We start from the raw sequence: 16,866 nt of genomic DNA on the forward strand, positions 1-16,866 counted from the left end.
GTTCCCATCTCCAGATTATTCACTGTACCTGAGGGAAATGGGGGAAAGCTGAATTCATCCTTCTTTGTACTTCTTTCATCTTGGGCTAAGGACAGTGAGCGAGGTGCTGGAGATTTTGTCACATGTGAACACCCTTTGTGTTACTAAAATGTTTTATACTTGCATTATCCGATTTAACTTTGCTTCTCCAAGTTATAAAGTCTTTGGAGGGAATAAGTGATTGTGCACATTTTTGTAGGCCTAATAGGTTCTTTGATTCTTAATCACTTTTACTGAACTAACCACTGGGCTTAGAAAAGGCCCAGCAGAAGTCCAGGCTGGAAGGGACCCTGGTCCACATTTGGGGGTCAAGTGAATAGAGCAGGCAGGAGGTCACTGTGTGCCTATGGACTATGGGCCAGCAGGGGCCTCTGGATGCGGGTGGGGTCAGTCACAGGCCCTGGTGTGGAGACACGAGTTTGGGTGGGAGCCCTGTGTTCCAAGCGAGGGGGGGCAAGTCAGCAGGGCAAGCTGAGCCTGGTTGGGATCAGACTCAAGCCTTGAGCTGGAGAGTCTGATTCTACAGCAGAGGAGGCTGAGTCCCGGGTGGTCCATGCCACCCCTCGCCCTGGCGTCGAGGGTCCGTGCGTGCGGGCAGCGGAGGCCCAGGTGTGGGTTGGTGGCCAGGGGCCGGTCCTTCGCCGTGGCGTGGAGACTCCGGGTCGGCAGGGGGCGCTGCGTCCCGGGCGGGAAGTTCCGGCCGGCTCCGGGTCGGCAGGGGGCGCTGCTTCCTCGGCGGCGCGGAGGCCGCGCCCGGCAGGTGGCGCTCTGGCCGCGGCCGAGGCCGGCGGGCGGGCGGCGGCGCGGCGCTGCGGCCGGCTCGCGGGCCCGGGGAAGCGGCGGCGGCGGCGGCGGGAGCAGAAGAGGCGGAGCGGCGGCGGCGGGCACCCCCGGGCGGGCTGGGGCGCCGCTGGCCGAGCGCACAGGCCGCGGCCCGCGGAGCCCACCATGCCGGCGCGGGCCTGAGGCGCGGCGAGCCAGGGCCGAGGCGAGCGGCGGCCGCGCCGGCCTGTGGCGCCCGCAGCGGCCCGGCCCGGGCCCGATGAGCGGCGGCCTCGGCCTCCGGCGCAGCCCGGAAATGTCCGGCAAGATCGAGAAAGCAGGTGAGGTGCGCGGCCGGGCTCCGGGGGCGAAAGCGCCCCTGGGCCTGCGGGGCGCGTCTCGGGCGGCGGGGCCGGGCCGCGCGGCGCTCCCGGGGCCACAGGCCGGCGCGGCCGGGGCGGGGGCCGGGGGCCCGGAGGCCGGGCCGGGCCGGGGCGCGCCGCTCGGCCCGCGGCGTGAACTTTGAGACAAGGGGCCGGGGACCCGGGCAGGGACCGCGTGTCCCAGTGGCCGGGCGGCGGGCGGCCGTCCTTCAGGCGGTGACGGAGCCGAGCCACAATCTATGTGTCATTTCTGAGGAGCCTCGAGTTTAAATTGAACCAGACGTCTCCACTTCGGAGGCTTCAAAGGCAGCGGGGCAGGATGTGTCCCTGGGCGTTTTCAGGGCGCGGGCGAGCTTTCCTCCGGTTTCAGGCTGAGCCCTTGGAAGCGGGGGCGTACGGGGAGCCGGTTGGGTCTGGGGTTCGGTTAGAAATCTCGTTGCCAGCCTCATCTCTTTGTGTCTTCCTAGAGATCTCAGAGCCTCGCCTTCCGGTTACCTGGGTTTTCCCCGGGCTGGGAAATAGTAATCTCCAAAGACGCAACTCGGGGGCGGTGCACCTGGGGCGCAGGGCTTAATTAAGCCGGCGACACCTTGCAGGACACATCTCTGGGTCCAGGGCTCCCGGAGCGGGGACACCACTGGTCGTCATAACCGGATACCCTGTCATCCCCTTTGCAGCTGAGCTCTGGAAGGTGGGCTCTTCGGGGACTGGAAATAGGGCAGGTTACACTGATTTTGGACGTTGCTGGTTTCCCAGGTTGAACCGGGATACTTTGCTGAGAAGCGCCTCGGAAGTGGACCCAGAAGGCCGTGTAACTTGCAGGCTGTGGCTTGAGTACAGGAAGGACGTTTTCACCGCCTTTCTTGAGGGTTTTCTGTGTATCCGGCTCTGTGCCGAGCACCTTAAACATCGGGCTTATTAAATCCTTACCGGTTGTCTGTAAGAGCAAATGTGGTCCCGCTGTGACAGGCTCAGTGGTTTCTTGCAGGCCGGCGCTGTCCCCCGCCCCCATGCCCGGCTCTGGGAGCCGAGGCCCCAGTGCTTTCCTTCCAGGCAGCGCCCTTGGCCTCAGGTGCTGTTTCTTGGGTGTCCTCATTGTTCTCCAGCCGCAGGGCTGAGTCTGCTGACCATGAGTTCCCTGCCAGCACGCGTGCTGTTTCAGAAGCACCTCTGATTAATCTGTGCAGTGTTTCTTAGGATGCGCCATGCCTCTTGGACAGTGTTGGGGAAAACTTGGCTGCTTTATTTTAAAAAACAGCATCAACAGGGTTTTCTCTCATTATAAGGATAATTGAAAAATTTGAAAGTCATGGAAAAGTCAAAAAGAACGCAATGAAAAGCACCTCCCCTCCTCCCCTGCCCTCCAGCCCCACAGGCTGCTTTCCAGGCTTAGCCATCTCGCAGTGCACTGCTCCCGGGAGAAAGGGGGCCCGAGGCCAGGTCTTCTCTGCACAGATTACCCCTGGGCCTTCCCCTCTGCCAGGAGCTGTAGTAGATGCAGAAGCAAGCGGTGTCTGCCTTCAGAGAAGCTCATCTGAGGGTGGGCGAGCCGGCCCCAGCATTACCCCGGGCCACCAGATGGAAGGCTCTGAAAAGAGGGCGAGGGTGCCCCCCGTGTAGATGGGGGGGTGAGGCTGACCGGGGGTGTGGAAAGCTCCGGAGGAAGGTGCCTGTGGTGGGAGGTGGCCGAACAGGAAATGCTGAGGTTGGCCCCTCACGTGGAGCTGGAGGGAAGTCGGTCCTTCTAACCTCGGGTCCTTTGCTGTGATTCATGCACAGCTGTCGAGGCAGACTGGGACTCTCCAGAGTGAAGGGTACGCCTTCCGGGTGCTTTCTGCTGGTCATCATAGGTGGCCGTCAACTTGCATTTCAGCGAGATTTCCGTTCGGGTTTCTGTTGGCGTTCCTTTTCTAAATGGACTTACCGTGAGGTCACCAGCAGGTGTTCCGTGTAAAGGAGAGGTCCTCAGGTGAAGGGACGCCTCATCTTAGCAGGGGAACAGGCTCTGGTGGATTACAGAGCCTGGCGCCCAGCCAGCGGTCATTGTCAGGTTTTTCTGTTTTCTGTTGACTTGAGCAGGAGAGTTACTTCCGCGTGTTTGTAATCTCGACTCAGAAAATAGGACCAGTGCTCTGATTTCTCGGGACTTAAGGCAGCCGGGGTTTTCTGAGTGTGAGAGAAGCTTGATGCAGCCCAGGACCCCTGCTGCCCTTCCCACCCAATCCCCATTGGGAGCCGCAGCTCCTTCAGCCGCCAGGGAGATCTTTCAGAGTCTGTCGTGCTGCCTTTCAACCTGTTTACTTCCTCAGCAGTGCCTGCCTGGCGTCGGGGTCATAGGTACCCACCTCCTCTGAGGGTAGACCCTTCTGTAGGGACCAGATCAGGCTGTCTGCAGTCATCTGCTCTGGGCCCAGTGAGGGGTCAACACAGTCTGGGTTCCACAGGGGGTGCAGGGTCAGCTTGCTGGCTGGTTGGGGCCTGTCCACTTAGGCTCGGTGGAGAAGGGTTGAACCTGGAAGGCCAGGAAGGCTGCTGGCGTGGGAGGGGGGAGGCTCCCTGGTGTCTTCCAGATGTAATGAGAAGGCAGGGAGCAAGCAGAGCCAGACGGCTTAGGGAGCTCCCGGGGTGAGCTTGTGGGCAGGGCAGGCTCGGAGAAGAGGCTTTCCAGGGGAACTGAGAGGGGTCTGTTCTGAGGACTTGCACCGTGGGAGGTGTGCGCAGTGCTGGGGCCACTTGGGGGGCCAGTGAGCCTGATTCTGGTCGTGTCTGCAGCTCTGGGGCCAGTGCGCTCATGCTTCCTCCCGGCAGACACACTGCGTGCAGGGAACTGAAGCCTTGACCTTTCTGAAGCCGGACACCCCTCTCACCTGATGAGCGGAGGCGACAGACCAGCGGCCGTGGGCTGGATTCAGGCCATAGATGTGTTGTGCGTGAGCCACATGTGTTCTTGATGGTCTGCATTTAAAAATCAGGAGATCACTCCCCAGTCTTGGGTTTCTGGTTCTTTTGGAAAGCAGGCAGCCCTGGTAACCCTGAGCCCTGCTGATGCGAGCCACTCTGGCGGGGCCACCCACCCTCGCTGCCACCCCAACGCCCACGCCCGCTCCCCACTCAGACTGGCAGCATTCCAGCGTGCGTCCCTTTCCTCGCAGAAGCCGCCACTTGTGTTTGTTGCTTTTTATCTGGACTTTGAAATCTTTGCTCCATTCCTTCACGGATCCGTTCCTCCATCCCTTCGCTTGGCACTGATTGAGGTGTCGGCGCCTGGGGTCTGACGCTTGCTGGGCTCTGGGGAATGGCAGTGATCTCAGGGGGCACGTTTTGGTCACACAGGCCTTAGCCCTGGCAGGGTTGGGGGTGCTGGGGGTTACCAGCATTAGTAATGGGTTATCCCCATTAGACTTTCGGTGGAACTGTGAGGGGTGGGCAGTTAAGTGGGCCCAGCTAAGGGGCGGGAAGAAGAGGCCTCAGTGTCACCGACTGGACTCCTCAGAATCTCCGGGCTCATTCCTCAGTTCTAGGTCGGTAGTTTATCCAGAGCCTCCTAGGGGCCTGGCGTTGTTCTAGTGTTCGTGATGCAAGAAGGATCTTGTCTCCAGAGCCACAGTCCGTCTGGAGGAGGTGTAAGTTATGCAGGGGTTTCTCTCTTTTTTTTCCCTTTTTTTGTTGAGAGGAGTGGTTCTTTCCCTGCCAGGTACTCCTGGCAGACGACGGCGTTCTGTCCAGGATCTTCATCCATCACCAAACCCTCTGGCCGCTCTCTCGGCTCCTTGTGGCCTCAGGCTGCTCCGTGGTTCCCTGACTGAGGCGGCTGTGGACTTGGCCAGCACCCTGCCTCAGGACAGAATAAATAGTGTCTCAGACTCTAGTGTTGTGTTTTTCAGATGTGTGAAGATGCTTTCCTTAAAAAGGAAAACTTATTTGCAGTCATAGTAACTTTTTGTCACTGTATTTTCTCAGAACAGATGAAAAGTACAAGCCCAGGCTCTCAGAGGAGGCTGCACACTCTTGGCCCACAGAGAGTCCTCCTAGATCAGTTTTAAAACTCTCAAATCTTAATACTTCCTTTACCCAGCAAGTATCAATGTACTCAAAATGTATCCAGTCGATAAATAGCAACACTTTCAGGGCACGTTGGGTCACTGACTCCCTCCTTCCTGCGGCCCTCCTGATGGGAGACACTGTGTGCCCCTGGCAGCCGCCCGGACCCCACTGGGCCTGGCCTTCCCAGTTCCCAGACCAGGGATAACATCAAAACGGTCTTGAACAGGCGTACAGTTTTTATAGTCTCTGTCCAGAGTGCATCGACTGATGACCTCATTTCAGTGATCCTGGGGGCCAGAGCAGGGCCAGTGAGCCTGCCTCTCCCCTGAGGGCGGCTGAGGCCTGGGAAGGCTGGTGATTTGCCTAGGGTCGTGGTGCGCCTGCGCCCGGGCTCCACCGGCCCCTTTAGGGAGCATTGCTTAGAGCTTCCTAACTTGCTGGAGACACAGTAGCTTAATCTGATTGTTCATGTTTCTAACTTTCTTTTCTGTTTTTTTTTTAAATCCTGTTACATTAGGGTAGGCCCAGTGCAGTTTTGGGCTTCCCTGGTGGCTGAGACAGTAAAGAATCCACCTGTCATGAATCCACCTGCAATGCAGGAGACCCGGGTTCGATCCCTGGGTTGGGAAAATTCCCTGGAAGGCATGGCAACCCACTCCAGTATTCTTGCCTGGAGAATCCCCGTGGACAGAAGTGCCTGGCAGGCCACAGTCCATGGGGAAGCAAGGAGTCAGGCATTTCTGAGCACACAGCACACAGTGCAGTCTTTAGGCTGCCTAGATACTAATAACATTAATAGTGGCAGCTGTATCGTAAGGAGACAAGAGATAGCACAGACGCAGGCTAACCATGTTTTACAAAGTCAACTGCAGCAACCCCCTGTTGCCTGGTCTCCTGAGCAGCTGTTGGCAGAGGTGGTTTGAATGGGATTCCTTGCAGCCAGCAGACCTGATAGGAGGCCTGTAAAGATGAGTCATGTATGAGCTTGCAGAAAAATCATGTCCCAGGCCGGCCCGGATTGGCGCACGCCTTGAGCACAGGGCTGGGTCTTAGCTCCGGCCAGCTGAACGCTTTCCCGTTGCCATAACAAGATGACGCACTGGACGGAAGAGCGGCCTGGCAGGGCCTCCGCTCCGCACCCCCGCGGCCCCCCAGCGCCCTGCCGCCTGACAGGTGTTCCTCTGACTCGGCTCCCACCTTGCCCAGAGGCTGCTTTAGGATTTAAAACCAAAGAAACAAAAAACCAGTTTGTGAATTACTGAGGGATCTGTCATCTGACTTTGTGGTCATCTGTCTTAGGCCGTTTGACCGTTTGGACCATTGTGACCTTGGGAGAGTCTTTCTCTCTTTTTGGGTCTCATTTTCTCCATCTGTGCCATGAAGGGGGAGTCTAAAATTAGTGTGTCCTTGTTTTGTTTTAAAGCAGAAGGCCTGTATTTTTTTTTAAGTTTATTCATGAGGGGTTTTTTTTTTAGCTTTTTATTTGATATTGGAGTCCAGTCGATTAACAGTGTCACGATGGCTTCAGGCGACAGCACAGGGACTCGGCCGCACATACTCCATGCGCGCATCCTTTCTGCCCCTACTCCCCTCCCGTCCAGGCTGCCACGTAACGTTGAGCAGGCTTCTCTGAGCAGCAGGCCCTCTTTAGTTCCTAGGAAGGCTGCTCGCTGACCGTTGGGCGCTGCGAGGCGCCCCCGTGGGTCCTCTGCCAGCTTGGTGTGAAAACCTGCTTCCTGGGCGCGCTCAGCCGCCTCTGCCAGAGCCGACTGCATGTAGGCTCTCTGTGCCCCCTCTTCCTCTAGTAGAGACAGTGCATTCCCTGGGACGGCCCTGGAGGAACCTTCTGGATAGAAGGATACTGTTTAGCTCATTCAGAAACCAAAGCCCCAGTTTCCTTTCCTCAAGTTAAAAATCAGCAGATACAGTCCTAAGTAGACTGTTAGCCTGTTGAGACAGAGTGTCTGCCGGGTCCCCCATGGTGTTGGCATCACTGTGTCTAGAAGACAGTAGGTACTCAAAAACTCTTCACTGTGAATCTCGTTTAATGTTGTCAAAGGATGAACTCAGGTTTCTGATTCCAAGTCTCAAAATCCTCTTTAAAGGAGCTCTTTCTGGCCTTTGAATCGCCAGTTAGGATGTTCCTTGGTGTATTAGTTGGACCAGTACTCTGATAAGGGTGTGCAGTTAGTTGGGGTTCTGGGTTAACCACATGCGTGGATCAGTGTTTCAGTGTGTCCTTCCAGAAATGGGTGAGGAGACTGAGCTCAGGTGCCCGGAGGCCCTGTTGGGAGAGCGCGAGGGCATGGTGGAGGCTGAGGCTTGTGCAGCCTGAGACTCTGGGGCCGCCGGCGACCGTGGCCGTGCTCCTTCGTGTCAGGCAGTTAGGTTTTCGCCTTGCGTTTGCAACCCGCAGCCAGCACGTGCTGCTCTGCCCAGCCCGCCTCCATGGCGAGCGCCATGATGGGAGGCCCTGTCTGCGCTCGTCATTTCTTTCCTTTGGCCTCTAAGCAGGATTCTGGACTCGCTGCGTGCTCTGCCGACTCTGTGTGGGGTGGTTGTACAGCTCCTGCCGTCTGTGAGGGGCTGGAGAGCTGGGCTGCTGGTCTTCTGGCGGCTCCCCTTTCTTCTGGGTCAGGGGTTTAAGCAGTCTCTCCTGCCACTTCTTCTTTTGTGAGCAAAGATGCAGTGGCCTCAGATGGTCTCAGTTCCTCTTCTCCCACTTGTTTCTTCCAGGCTGCAGTTTGGAAGATAGATGATGGTTCTCTGACTCTGTCCTGGGCTACAGTCTGGATCCCGTCTTCCTAAAATACAGTTCCCGTGTCATAGCAGCTCAGAGCCCTGGTTCCTGGTGGTCCCTTAGAGATGCCCTTTCTCCTTGCTTGCTTTCCGTTGGCTGGCTGGCTTCAGACAGTCATTGTACTGCGGGTTAACTTCCATGATCAGGACCCTCTGCCCTCCTTTCAAGCCTAGAAGAAATGGAGCTGTGAGGCCCAGGACGGTGTGTGGTGCTTCCTGGGCTGGGGACAGTGGGCAGGGTGCGGGCGCTGGTGTGGACTCGACAGGGGTGCTCCCAGCAACACACTGACTGTTACGCTGGGAGCCAGCCCCCAGCCCCCCGAGCAGAAGTGCGGTGCGTGCAGCCCTTGAGAGAAGGAAAGCGTGGACGTGGACGAGGGAACAGGAGGATGAGATGGCGCCGAGTGGCCACTTAATTGGCCCCAAACAAGCAAACAGAAAAATAAACAAAACCTCTGGCTTGGAGACAGAGGTTGTATTTATTTTCTGGTTGTGGATGGTCACGTGTGCCCTCTTTCTTTGAGTGACTGTGGATAAATAGATGGGTGATTGTGCATGGTCTTGGAGCTGGCTGCTCTCAACCCCTCCTTTCAGTGGTAAATACAAATCGCGGTAGTAGCTGGCATTTGAGCTCTCCCCACGTGCCGGGACCAGTCTCCGTTCTGTGCACCGTACATACGTGGTCTCCGCTAGTCCTCACAGCAGCCGCGAGGCACTGTTGAGGACGAAACTCCACGCGGAGCTTCTCTTTGTGTGTGGGGTCCTGAGGTCCCAGAAGAGCTCGGATTCGCCTGTGGTCGTACTGCACTGGGGCCAAGACAGGACTAAAGTTCAGCTGACTACATCTTATTTTTCCCATATTTCCATTGGCTGTGGCAGCATTGTTCTCTCGGCTGTTGTGACTTGGGTCAAAATGAACGTCCACATTTCCAGGGACTTTTCCACCAGTGAGGAGGCTGCCGCATTAAAGGGCCGCCTGACAGTTGGGGCGCTGGAGATGGCACTGCTCCACTGGCTCTCCTGCTCCAGCTCGGGGCGGGGGGTGGGGGGTGGGCAGGAATCCCTCCTCCTTGCTGAGCGACCTTGGGCAGATGGCTTCATCTTTCTGAGCCTCTTGTTCCTCTGTTGTCACCTGATGGGGAGGACAGACCCATCTCCACACCCTTTGTTACGCTGAGTCTTTGTGAGTCTAGCCTGCAGTATCAAAGGGGGTGTGAATCAGGGTTGTTGGTTTTTAATGACACTGGTGTTGCAGGGCACTGTAGCCATTCATCATCACGATAAAACATACTCTGTTATAGCTTTCAGAACCCCTTGATAGGCATTAGTGGGTTTTTTGGTTGTTGTTTTAGGTTTTGTTTGTCTGTTTTTTTATTAAATGGTGTCAGAGTAACAGCCTTTCTCCCAGACGAGAAGGGTGACCACTCACAGTTGTTGAGTACTTCCTGTGTGCTCTGGAGTTTTACTTTATGATCCTTATATGATTTAATTGGGTCTGTTGTTATAAAAAGAGAAGTGGCAAGCATTGTGCCACGTGACAGTTGAGGAGAGGGAGGCGGGTCGCGAGCCAAGGGAGAGGTGGGCGCGCTGGGGAACGTGGGTTCGTCATCCTTCCCTTCGCTGTGGGGCGTGTACTCCCCTGACCCCCCCACTGAGAGCCTGGAGCTGCGCTCTCTGCTCCTCCTCCGCAAGGCTGCAGGGTGGCAGGCTGCAGGGTGGCTGGCTCAAGGGCGCTGTCGTCTTTGGTTGGAACCTGCTCTGGGATTCCCCCTGGGGCTTTCCAGCTCCTCTGCAGGACTGTCGAGGTGGCGTCACATCTGCCTACAGATTTATGAAGCAGCTTCTGGTCTCTGGGGTATAGAGGCGGCTTGGTTTGCCAAAAATATTGCAGGGGAATCTATTTTGGATGTAAACAGTGGGAAGTGGGCCTTAGTCAGCGTAGCTCTATCCACCCACCTACAGACTCAGCCACCCCGCTCACTCACCCACTCACTCACCCGTCCGTCCACCCCCACACCCACCCCTCCATCTGTTCAGCACACCTCCATCCATACAGCACCGGCCGACTGTTCGCCCAGCATCCAGCTGCCTGCCACGGCACCGGGGGTACTGAGAAGTTTGGGGGCATCTGCACCCTCGGGAAGCTGATGATCTGGCCTGCACTCTGTGCTGGAGACTTTTGATGTAGGCTTTCATACTTTTCTTAACACTCATGCATGTTAGAGGCAGCGTGAGCCTGGGGCTAGAGCTCAGGAGACCTACTTCATGGCCCTTGGGTCTGCACCGTGGCCTGGACCAGTGCCCTCTGAGCCCTCGGTCTCCCCCTCAGAAGATGAGAGGATGGACTCCCGGAGCGGGGAGGCGTGGCCTTCGGCTGAGTCCTCCCGCTGCAGTTCCGCATCCCAGCTCTCCACGGAACAGTGGGATTGTGGGCAGGTGGCTTTGCCTGTCTAAGCCTCAGTGCTCTATCTGTGAAAGGGAAAGAAGATTCTAATAGGGCCTACCTTGTGGTGTTGAGAGAAGATTAAAGAAGTTGATGCCCATGGAGCGTGCAGCAGAGTCTCGACACAGTAAACATTAGCTTTTGTCCCTACTGCGTGTCCCCTTCTGCTCGAAAACGACCGTCTCCCTTAGTCTGGCCATGCGGTAAGTGAAGCGCAGCCCTCAGCACTCACAGCAGGGAAGGTCTCTGGCTCTCCAGGTATTTCCTTGCAGGGTGTGTCTGTGTCTGTCTGTCTCTGTCAAAGTTGAATTCCAGGAAATAGGTTTTTACAACTAAGTAGTAGACCTCCAAAGAGATGATGTATGGGAAGAGGCATGTCATTTCAGCTACACAAGTGCCCTGTCACGTGCAGTGTGGGGAGGGGAGTCCTGCTTCTGTCTGCAGGTCTGTCTAAAAGGGGTGGGCCTGTGCTTCTGGGCAGCGGCTCATCTCAGAGCCAGAGCAGGGCTGGTCACCCGCAGGTACGTTTTTGCTCCATCCCAGAGACAACCACCTCAGTCTCTCCTTGTCGGGGAGACTCTCAGGGTTAACTCGGCCGTCTTTGTTCAACTCCGAACGTGAAATGATCACAAGGTGTTGCCTTCGTTTTGTGATAGCTGAAACCCCACAAGCCCTCCACGGGCCTTGTGTGCAGGTAACTCACAAGTTACTTTGAATCGGCAAGTGGGTTGGCTTCATACCCCTTATTTCTCCCCCTTGATTAACTTTCACAGTTTAAAATAGGTTTAGAAATTCGGATATATTGCTCTGAGGCTTGGCTTCTTAACCGTGCTCTCCCAGTCCTTTCTGATAAGTGAGGGTGAATGTGTCAGTCCAGCTCGCGCAGGGCACAGGGCTGTTTGCAGAGAGATCAAAGCCCAGTCAACCTGTCTCACTTTCTCCAACCGTTCGGTCCAGGAGCTAAAGAACCTCTCATTTAATTGCCATCACCACACTAATTTGTGCTTCTGCCTCAACTTGTCAGAGGGTACCTTATAAATACTAATTCTCTGAGCTCATCAGAAACCCAAAGGCGCAGATCAGAAGCACGCTTTCCTGTATGAGCTATCCTTGCTTTTTTTTTTTTTCCCCTCGTCTGTTTCAGGGGAGCTGTCTATTAATTACCCTAAATGTGCTGGCTTGTAGAATGAAGTTTTTGTATTTAACCAAGCTGGGACTTGGGCTAGGAACCTGGGCTCCATTTCAGGCCTGTGTAGCCTGGTCCCAGCCTGGTCGTGCAGAGAGAGACTGCACTCTCTCCCACCAGGAGAGTCCTGTAGACTCAGATCACCATGGGAACATGAGTCACTGTCACCAGCGCTGCTTGGAGCTGTGGCATTTGGGGACCAAAGAGAGAGAGCCAGCCCTCTCCCAGAGCCATGGCCTCCGGGGGAGGCCTCAGACCCTCCCTGGACCTCGATAGGGAGCGGTGGTTCTTGGGCTTTTTAAGGTCATTAAGTGCCGCTAAGGATCTGATAGGCGCCCTGTGGACCCAGTCCCTGGAGAGAAAGATGATGTGTGGACGTGGTCCTGCCAACCCTGAATTCCTGCTATCAAATGATAAATAATAATTTGCAGACATTCCGGATCTTGGAACGGTCAAATGGAATCTTGGGTGTCTGAATAATCAGGACTTAGTTTCTCCTAGTCAGACCTGGGCTCAAGTGACAGCATTCATACACTCCTGAAGTCTCGTAAGGATTCCATGAGATGATGCTTGTGAACTAGTTAGCACAGTGCCTCTGCGGATAAAAGGAGACCCCTTTCCCCTTCTGCATGTGAATTTCTTAAAATTTTACCTATAGTAAAACTGACCCTTTTTTGAGTTTCTGGTTCTTTGGGTTTTAACTTATCTGTAAATTTGTGTAACCTCGGTGAGTCAGCGGTAAAGAATCCACCTGCAGTGCAAGAGACACAGGAAACGCAGGTCTGATCCCTGGGTCTGGAAGATCCCCTGGGGAGGAAATGGCATCCCATTCCAGTAATCTTACCTGGGAAATCCCATGGACAGAGAAGCCTGGTGGGCTATAGTCCATGGGGTCGCGACGAGAAGGACACACCTGAGTGACTGATTTCACACACATGCCACGATCAAGACTGAGAACAGTCCCCTCGCCCCAGGAAGGGAAAAAACAGAGACTTCTTGCCGTCCTTTTGTTGTCAGACCCTTTCTCCACTTCCGGCTGCTGGTAGCCATTGGTCTGTCTTCTGTCTTTGTAGTTTTGCCTTTTCCGGAATGTCACGCAGCATGTAATTTTGGAAATTGGCTTCTTTTACTTAGCATACTGCCTTTGAGGTACATGCAGTTACTGCTTTTATTTAGTTTATTCCTTTTTATAGCTGAGTAGTATTCCATTGTATGGACAGCATCATTGTTTATCTGCATAGAATTTGACTTTGGTTAACTAGCTCTGTTTCCTGGCATTTGACAAACAGAAAATATCAAACAACCTAATTAAAAAACTTGAGTAGACATCTCCAGAAAAGATATGCAGATGGCCAATAAACGCGTGAAAAAATACTCAGCATCGCTCACCATTAGTGACGTGTACCACAGCCACAGTGAGACACCACCTCACGCCCGTCAGGATGTCTGCTTTAAAACACGGGAAAATAACAAGCGTTGGGCAGGATATGTAGAAATCGGAACCCTTGTGCACTCTTGGTGAGAACGTAAAACGGTGTACCCATTATGGAAAACAGTGGCAGTTTCTCAAAAAATTAAAAACAGAGTAACCGTATGACTCAAGAATTCTGCTTCTGAGTAATAGACCCAAAAGAAATGAAGGAAGAGACTCAAAAAGGTATTTGTATACTTGGTTTCATAGCAGTATTATTCACAACGGTAGCCAAGAGGCGCCCGTCATCAGATGATGGACAAGCAAAGTGAGATAACCTGGGCACACAGTGAGGCACTATCCAGCCTTGAAGAGGGGGGGCATCCTGACACGCGGTGACGTCCTGTCAGCATGGATGAGCCTTGAGGACTTTGTGCTAAGTGAAATGGTGGACACGGGACAACGATCGAACAGTCGCACTTGTGTGACGTACCTGGAGTAATCAGATCGTTGAGACAGAAAGTGAGTGGAATAGCGGTTGCCAGGGGCTCGGAGGAGGGAGGATGGGGAATTACTGTTTAATGTGTAATTAGTGTTTAAGTCCAGGTTTACAGGACAGAGAGAGTCCTGTGAGTGGATGGTAGTGATAGTAGCCAGCAGTGTGAGTGTGCTTGTGACCACTGACCTGCACACTTAAAGGTAGTGAAGGCAGTACGTTCTATGACAGTATGTCTAGAAAGTACTGTGGATGCCAGTTACTTTGTAGCATTTATTTGTATTATAGTTATTCAGTCTTAAATATGGTGAGTTATATTAAAACATTTTTTAAATGGTGGAATAGGCCAGATATATTACTAGGAAGCAGTGCTCATGTTAAAAATGACCTCTGGTTTAATGAATTATATCTGGGCTGGCAGGACCTCTAGGTGAACTACAGGCCCCCGTGCGACATGATACTCTGGGTTCCCTGAGAGCAGCCCCTTTGATAACTGGGCGAGCCTGTGTGATCATGAGACGTGGGCTTCCGTGGAGCCAGAAGCTTCTCAGCCAGGATGGACCTCCCCATCCACTTTACACGACTCTCCTCAGCTGTGCTGGGCTCCTTAAGGGCCGTCCTAGAGGGGATTACCCACTGCTGCCCTGTGGTAGCCTTTGGTTCCTGTCCTTCGTCCTTCATTGGCCTGAGGAGGGCAGTGCTGTGAGTGGGAGAGAAGTCCCGGAGGTGTAGAGGTTGAGGGGAGGTGTAGAGGTCGGGTGCAGTAGTCTGGCACACGCTGAGGGCTCTTAGTAAGATCCTCACAAGCCCGTCGGGGGCTTCCATCCAGTCTTCTGCCCGGGAGCGTCCTCGCCGGCACCACTGAGTTGACCGCACGATGGGATTTGCACTCGCTCTGCCTGATCCGATTCCAGGCTCTGGGCCGCATTCATAAGAAGGTGTCATTGACTTGGGGGAGGGGCCAAGAGAGGAAGCCCCACGGAAGCAAGGTCCAGTCTTTCTCTTAAGAGTTTTAAGGCCAGGGAAGCGCTGGTAGTGTTAGATGAAACAGTGCCTCCCTTTGGGAGTTGTCGCCTCGAGATTGTCACAAGTCTCTATCCCACGAGTATCGTGAACACGTCTGTGAATCTGGGGCGATAGGCAGTCACTGCGTCTTTCGGTCCTGTGGCACCAACACATGTAAGACACTTCTCAGGAAATAAAACTACATTAGCAGGGTTGATTATAAAACACACTGATTTCAAATGTGAAACTGTGAAGACGTTTACCTTTTAGAGTCAGGGCATACAGCAGGAAGCCTTGATTCAGTCTCTGAGCTGCTTTCTTGAGCACCTACTGTCTTTAGTTCTGACGAGAGATGCTGGGGCACAGTGACAATTGAGCCAGGCACCTGCTCTCCTGGTCCGCACTGAGCCTGTCCAGGGCTCCCCTCCGTGCGAGGTCTAGCCTTTGATTAAAGAATCAGACTCTAGAGTTCTGCTTATAAACATCACTCTTGCCTCGCCTCGCAGTTAGACGTCTGGACACCTCAGGAAAAGGAGCTTGAAGATCACTGGGCTCAGGCAGACGCGACAGATGGGGTGACGATCTCACATCCCGGCTCCACCTGCTGTCCTGGCAGGATTATTAATAGCACCCTCCCTGTCACTCTCAGAAGTGTCCTGATCTGAGACATTGGGGGAGGAATCACTTACAGCTCCTGAGTGCCACACGTTTGTGCTGGAGAGGGTCTTGTTTTTGCAGTGAGACAGCTGTTTCAGAAATGCAGCCTGTTCCAGGGCGGGATAAGGGCTGTAGAGTCCCTAGAGGGTCAGCTGAGTTCGGTTTTGGTCCCATTCTCCCTGTGGGCATCTGCCACTTCTTACATTCCAGTCGCTCAACTCATGGAAGCATTAAAACCTGGGACAATTTGGTTCTTAAACAACAGCAACAGTAAACATGTACATACAACAACCAGAATGTATTTTCCTTGTGAGAAAAGTTAGATTAACCAGATTTTAAATTCATATTCTTTGGAACAGATGGGAAGGATCTTACTGTTTGTGTCAAATCTTACAAAGAGAATTGGAAAAATAATTATATGGGGACAGTAATCTCGGGTTAAGTTAGAGATTTTCTTTTCCCTGTTGCTGTAGAAAGGAGGATGGAGGTTGAATTTTTGTTCAAGTGCTACAGTTGATGTTTAAAGTAAACAACCAGAAAGGTAGGAAGTTTGTGTTTACGACAGATTGGCAGTTTACAGCCTGTTATGTTAGCAGGTGTTGACGACAGGACACGCTGGGGGTCCCTGTTCTGAGGACCTGCTAGGTTCCCCAGAATGCGACCCACCTTCTCCAGTATGTCTCAGGTTTTAGCACCTGGGGTTGCTGTGCTCGCTCCAGCCCCTGGTGTCTGCTTCAGCAGTTCTGGAGTTGAGCTGAGAGCTGGCATTTCTAACAAGACAAATGTATTACAAAGCAGATATTACTTTGCCGACAAAGGTCAATATAGTCAAAGCTGTGGTTTTTCTGGTAGTCATGTACGGATGTGAGAGTTGGACCATAAAGAAGGCTGAGTGCTGAAGGATTGATGCTTTAGAACTGTGGTGCTGGAGAAAACTCTTGAAAGTCTCTTGGACAGCAAGGAGATTAAACCAGTGAATCCTAAAGGAAATCGACCCTAAATATTCATCGGAAGGGCTGGCACTAAAGCTCCAGTCCTTTGGGCACCTGATGCAAAGAGCTGACTCATTGGAAAAGACCCTGATGCTGGGCAAGATTGAAGGCAGGAGAAGAAGGGGACGGTAGAGGATGAGATGGTTGGATGGGATCACAGATTCAATGGACCTGAGTTTGAGCAAAGTCCAGGAGATGGTGAGGGACAGGGAAGCCTGGTGTGCTCCAGTCTATGGGCTGCAAAGAGTCAGACGTGCCCGAGCAGCAGCCCGGGCGCTGCTGGGGGGTGGGTGTCGGGATGGGGGCGCTTGGGTGTCAGTGCCAAGAGGTAAGTACGGAGAGGAGTGAAAAGGCTCCTCGGGATCTGACCTGAAGGGTGGCTCCTGGAGGGTGAGGAGGGATGTAGAGAGCAGTTCACAGGCGCCCATGTCAGGAGCTGTGCTGTGTGCGTTTAACCCCAGTAGCAGCACCGCTGGGAGCTGAGACGGACTGCATTTTACAGATGAGAAAACTGAGGTTTACGTGACCTAGCCGGTTGGCACGTGGAGGCATGAGGGTACACCATTGCCCGGTACTGAAACGAATCCTTTTTAAATGGATGAGCAGCACAGACACCTCAGAGTGAAGGAGATTCGCGCAGGAGAACAGC

General features: G+C 54.0%; 1 protein-coding gene across 5 annotated transcripts in view; it reads left to right on the top strand.

Moving 5' to 3' along the window:
- The first annotated feature begins 797 nt into the window (after positions 1–797).
- Positions 798–16,866, top strand: part of RAPGEF1 (Rap guanine nucleotide exchange factor 1) — a 136,521-nt gene continuing 120,452 nt past the window's right edge. For all 5 annotated transcript variants that reach the window (XM_027966247.3, XM_042248036.2, XM_027966252.3 and 2 more), the window contains exon 1: positions 798–1,142. In XM_027966247.3, the coding sequence (XP_027822048.1) occupies positions 1,082–1,142 (61 nt within the window). In that variant the 5' untranslated portion in view covers positions 798–1,081. The remainder of the gene's footprint in view (positions 1,143–16,866) is intronic.

Source organism: Ovis aries, chromosome 3, assembly GCF_016772045.2.
Source record: "Ovis aries strain OAR_USU_Benz2616 breed Rambouillet chromosome 3, ARS-UI_Ramb_v3.0, whole genome shotgun sequence".
Taxonomy (NCBI): domain Eukaryota; kingdom Metazoa; phylum Chordata; class Mammalia; order Artiodactyla; family Bovidae; genus Ovis; species Ovis aries.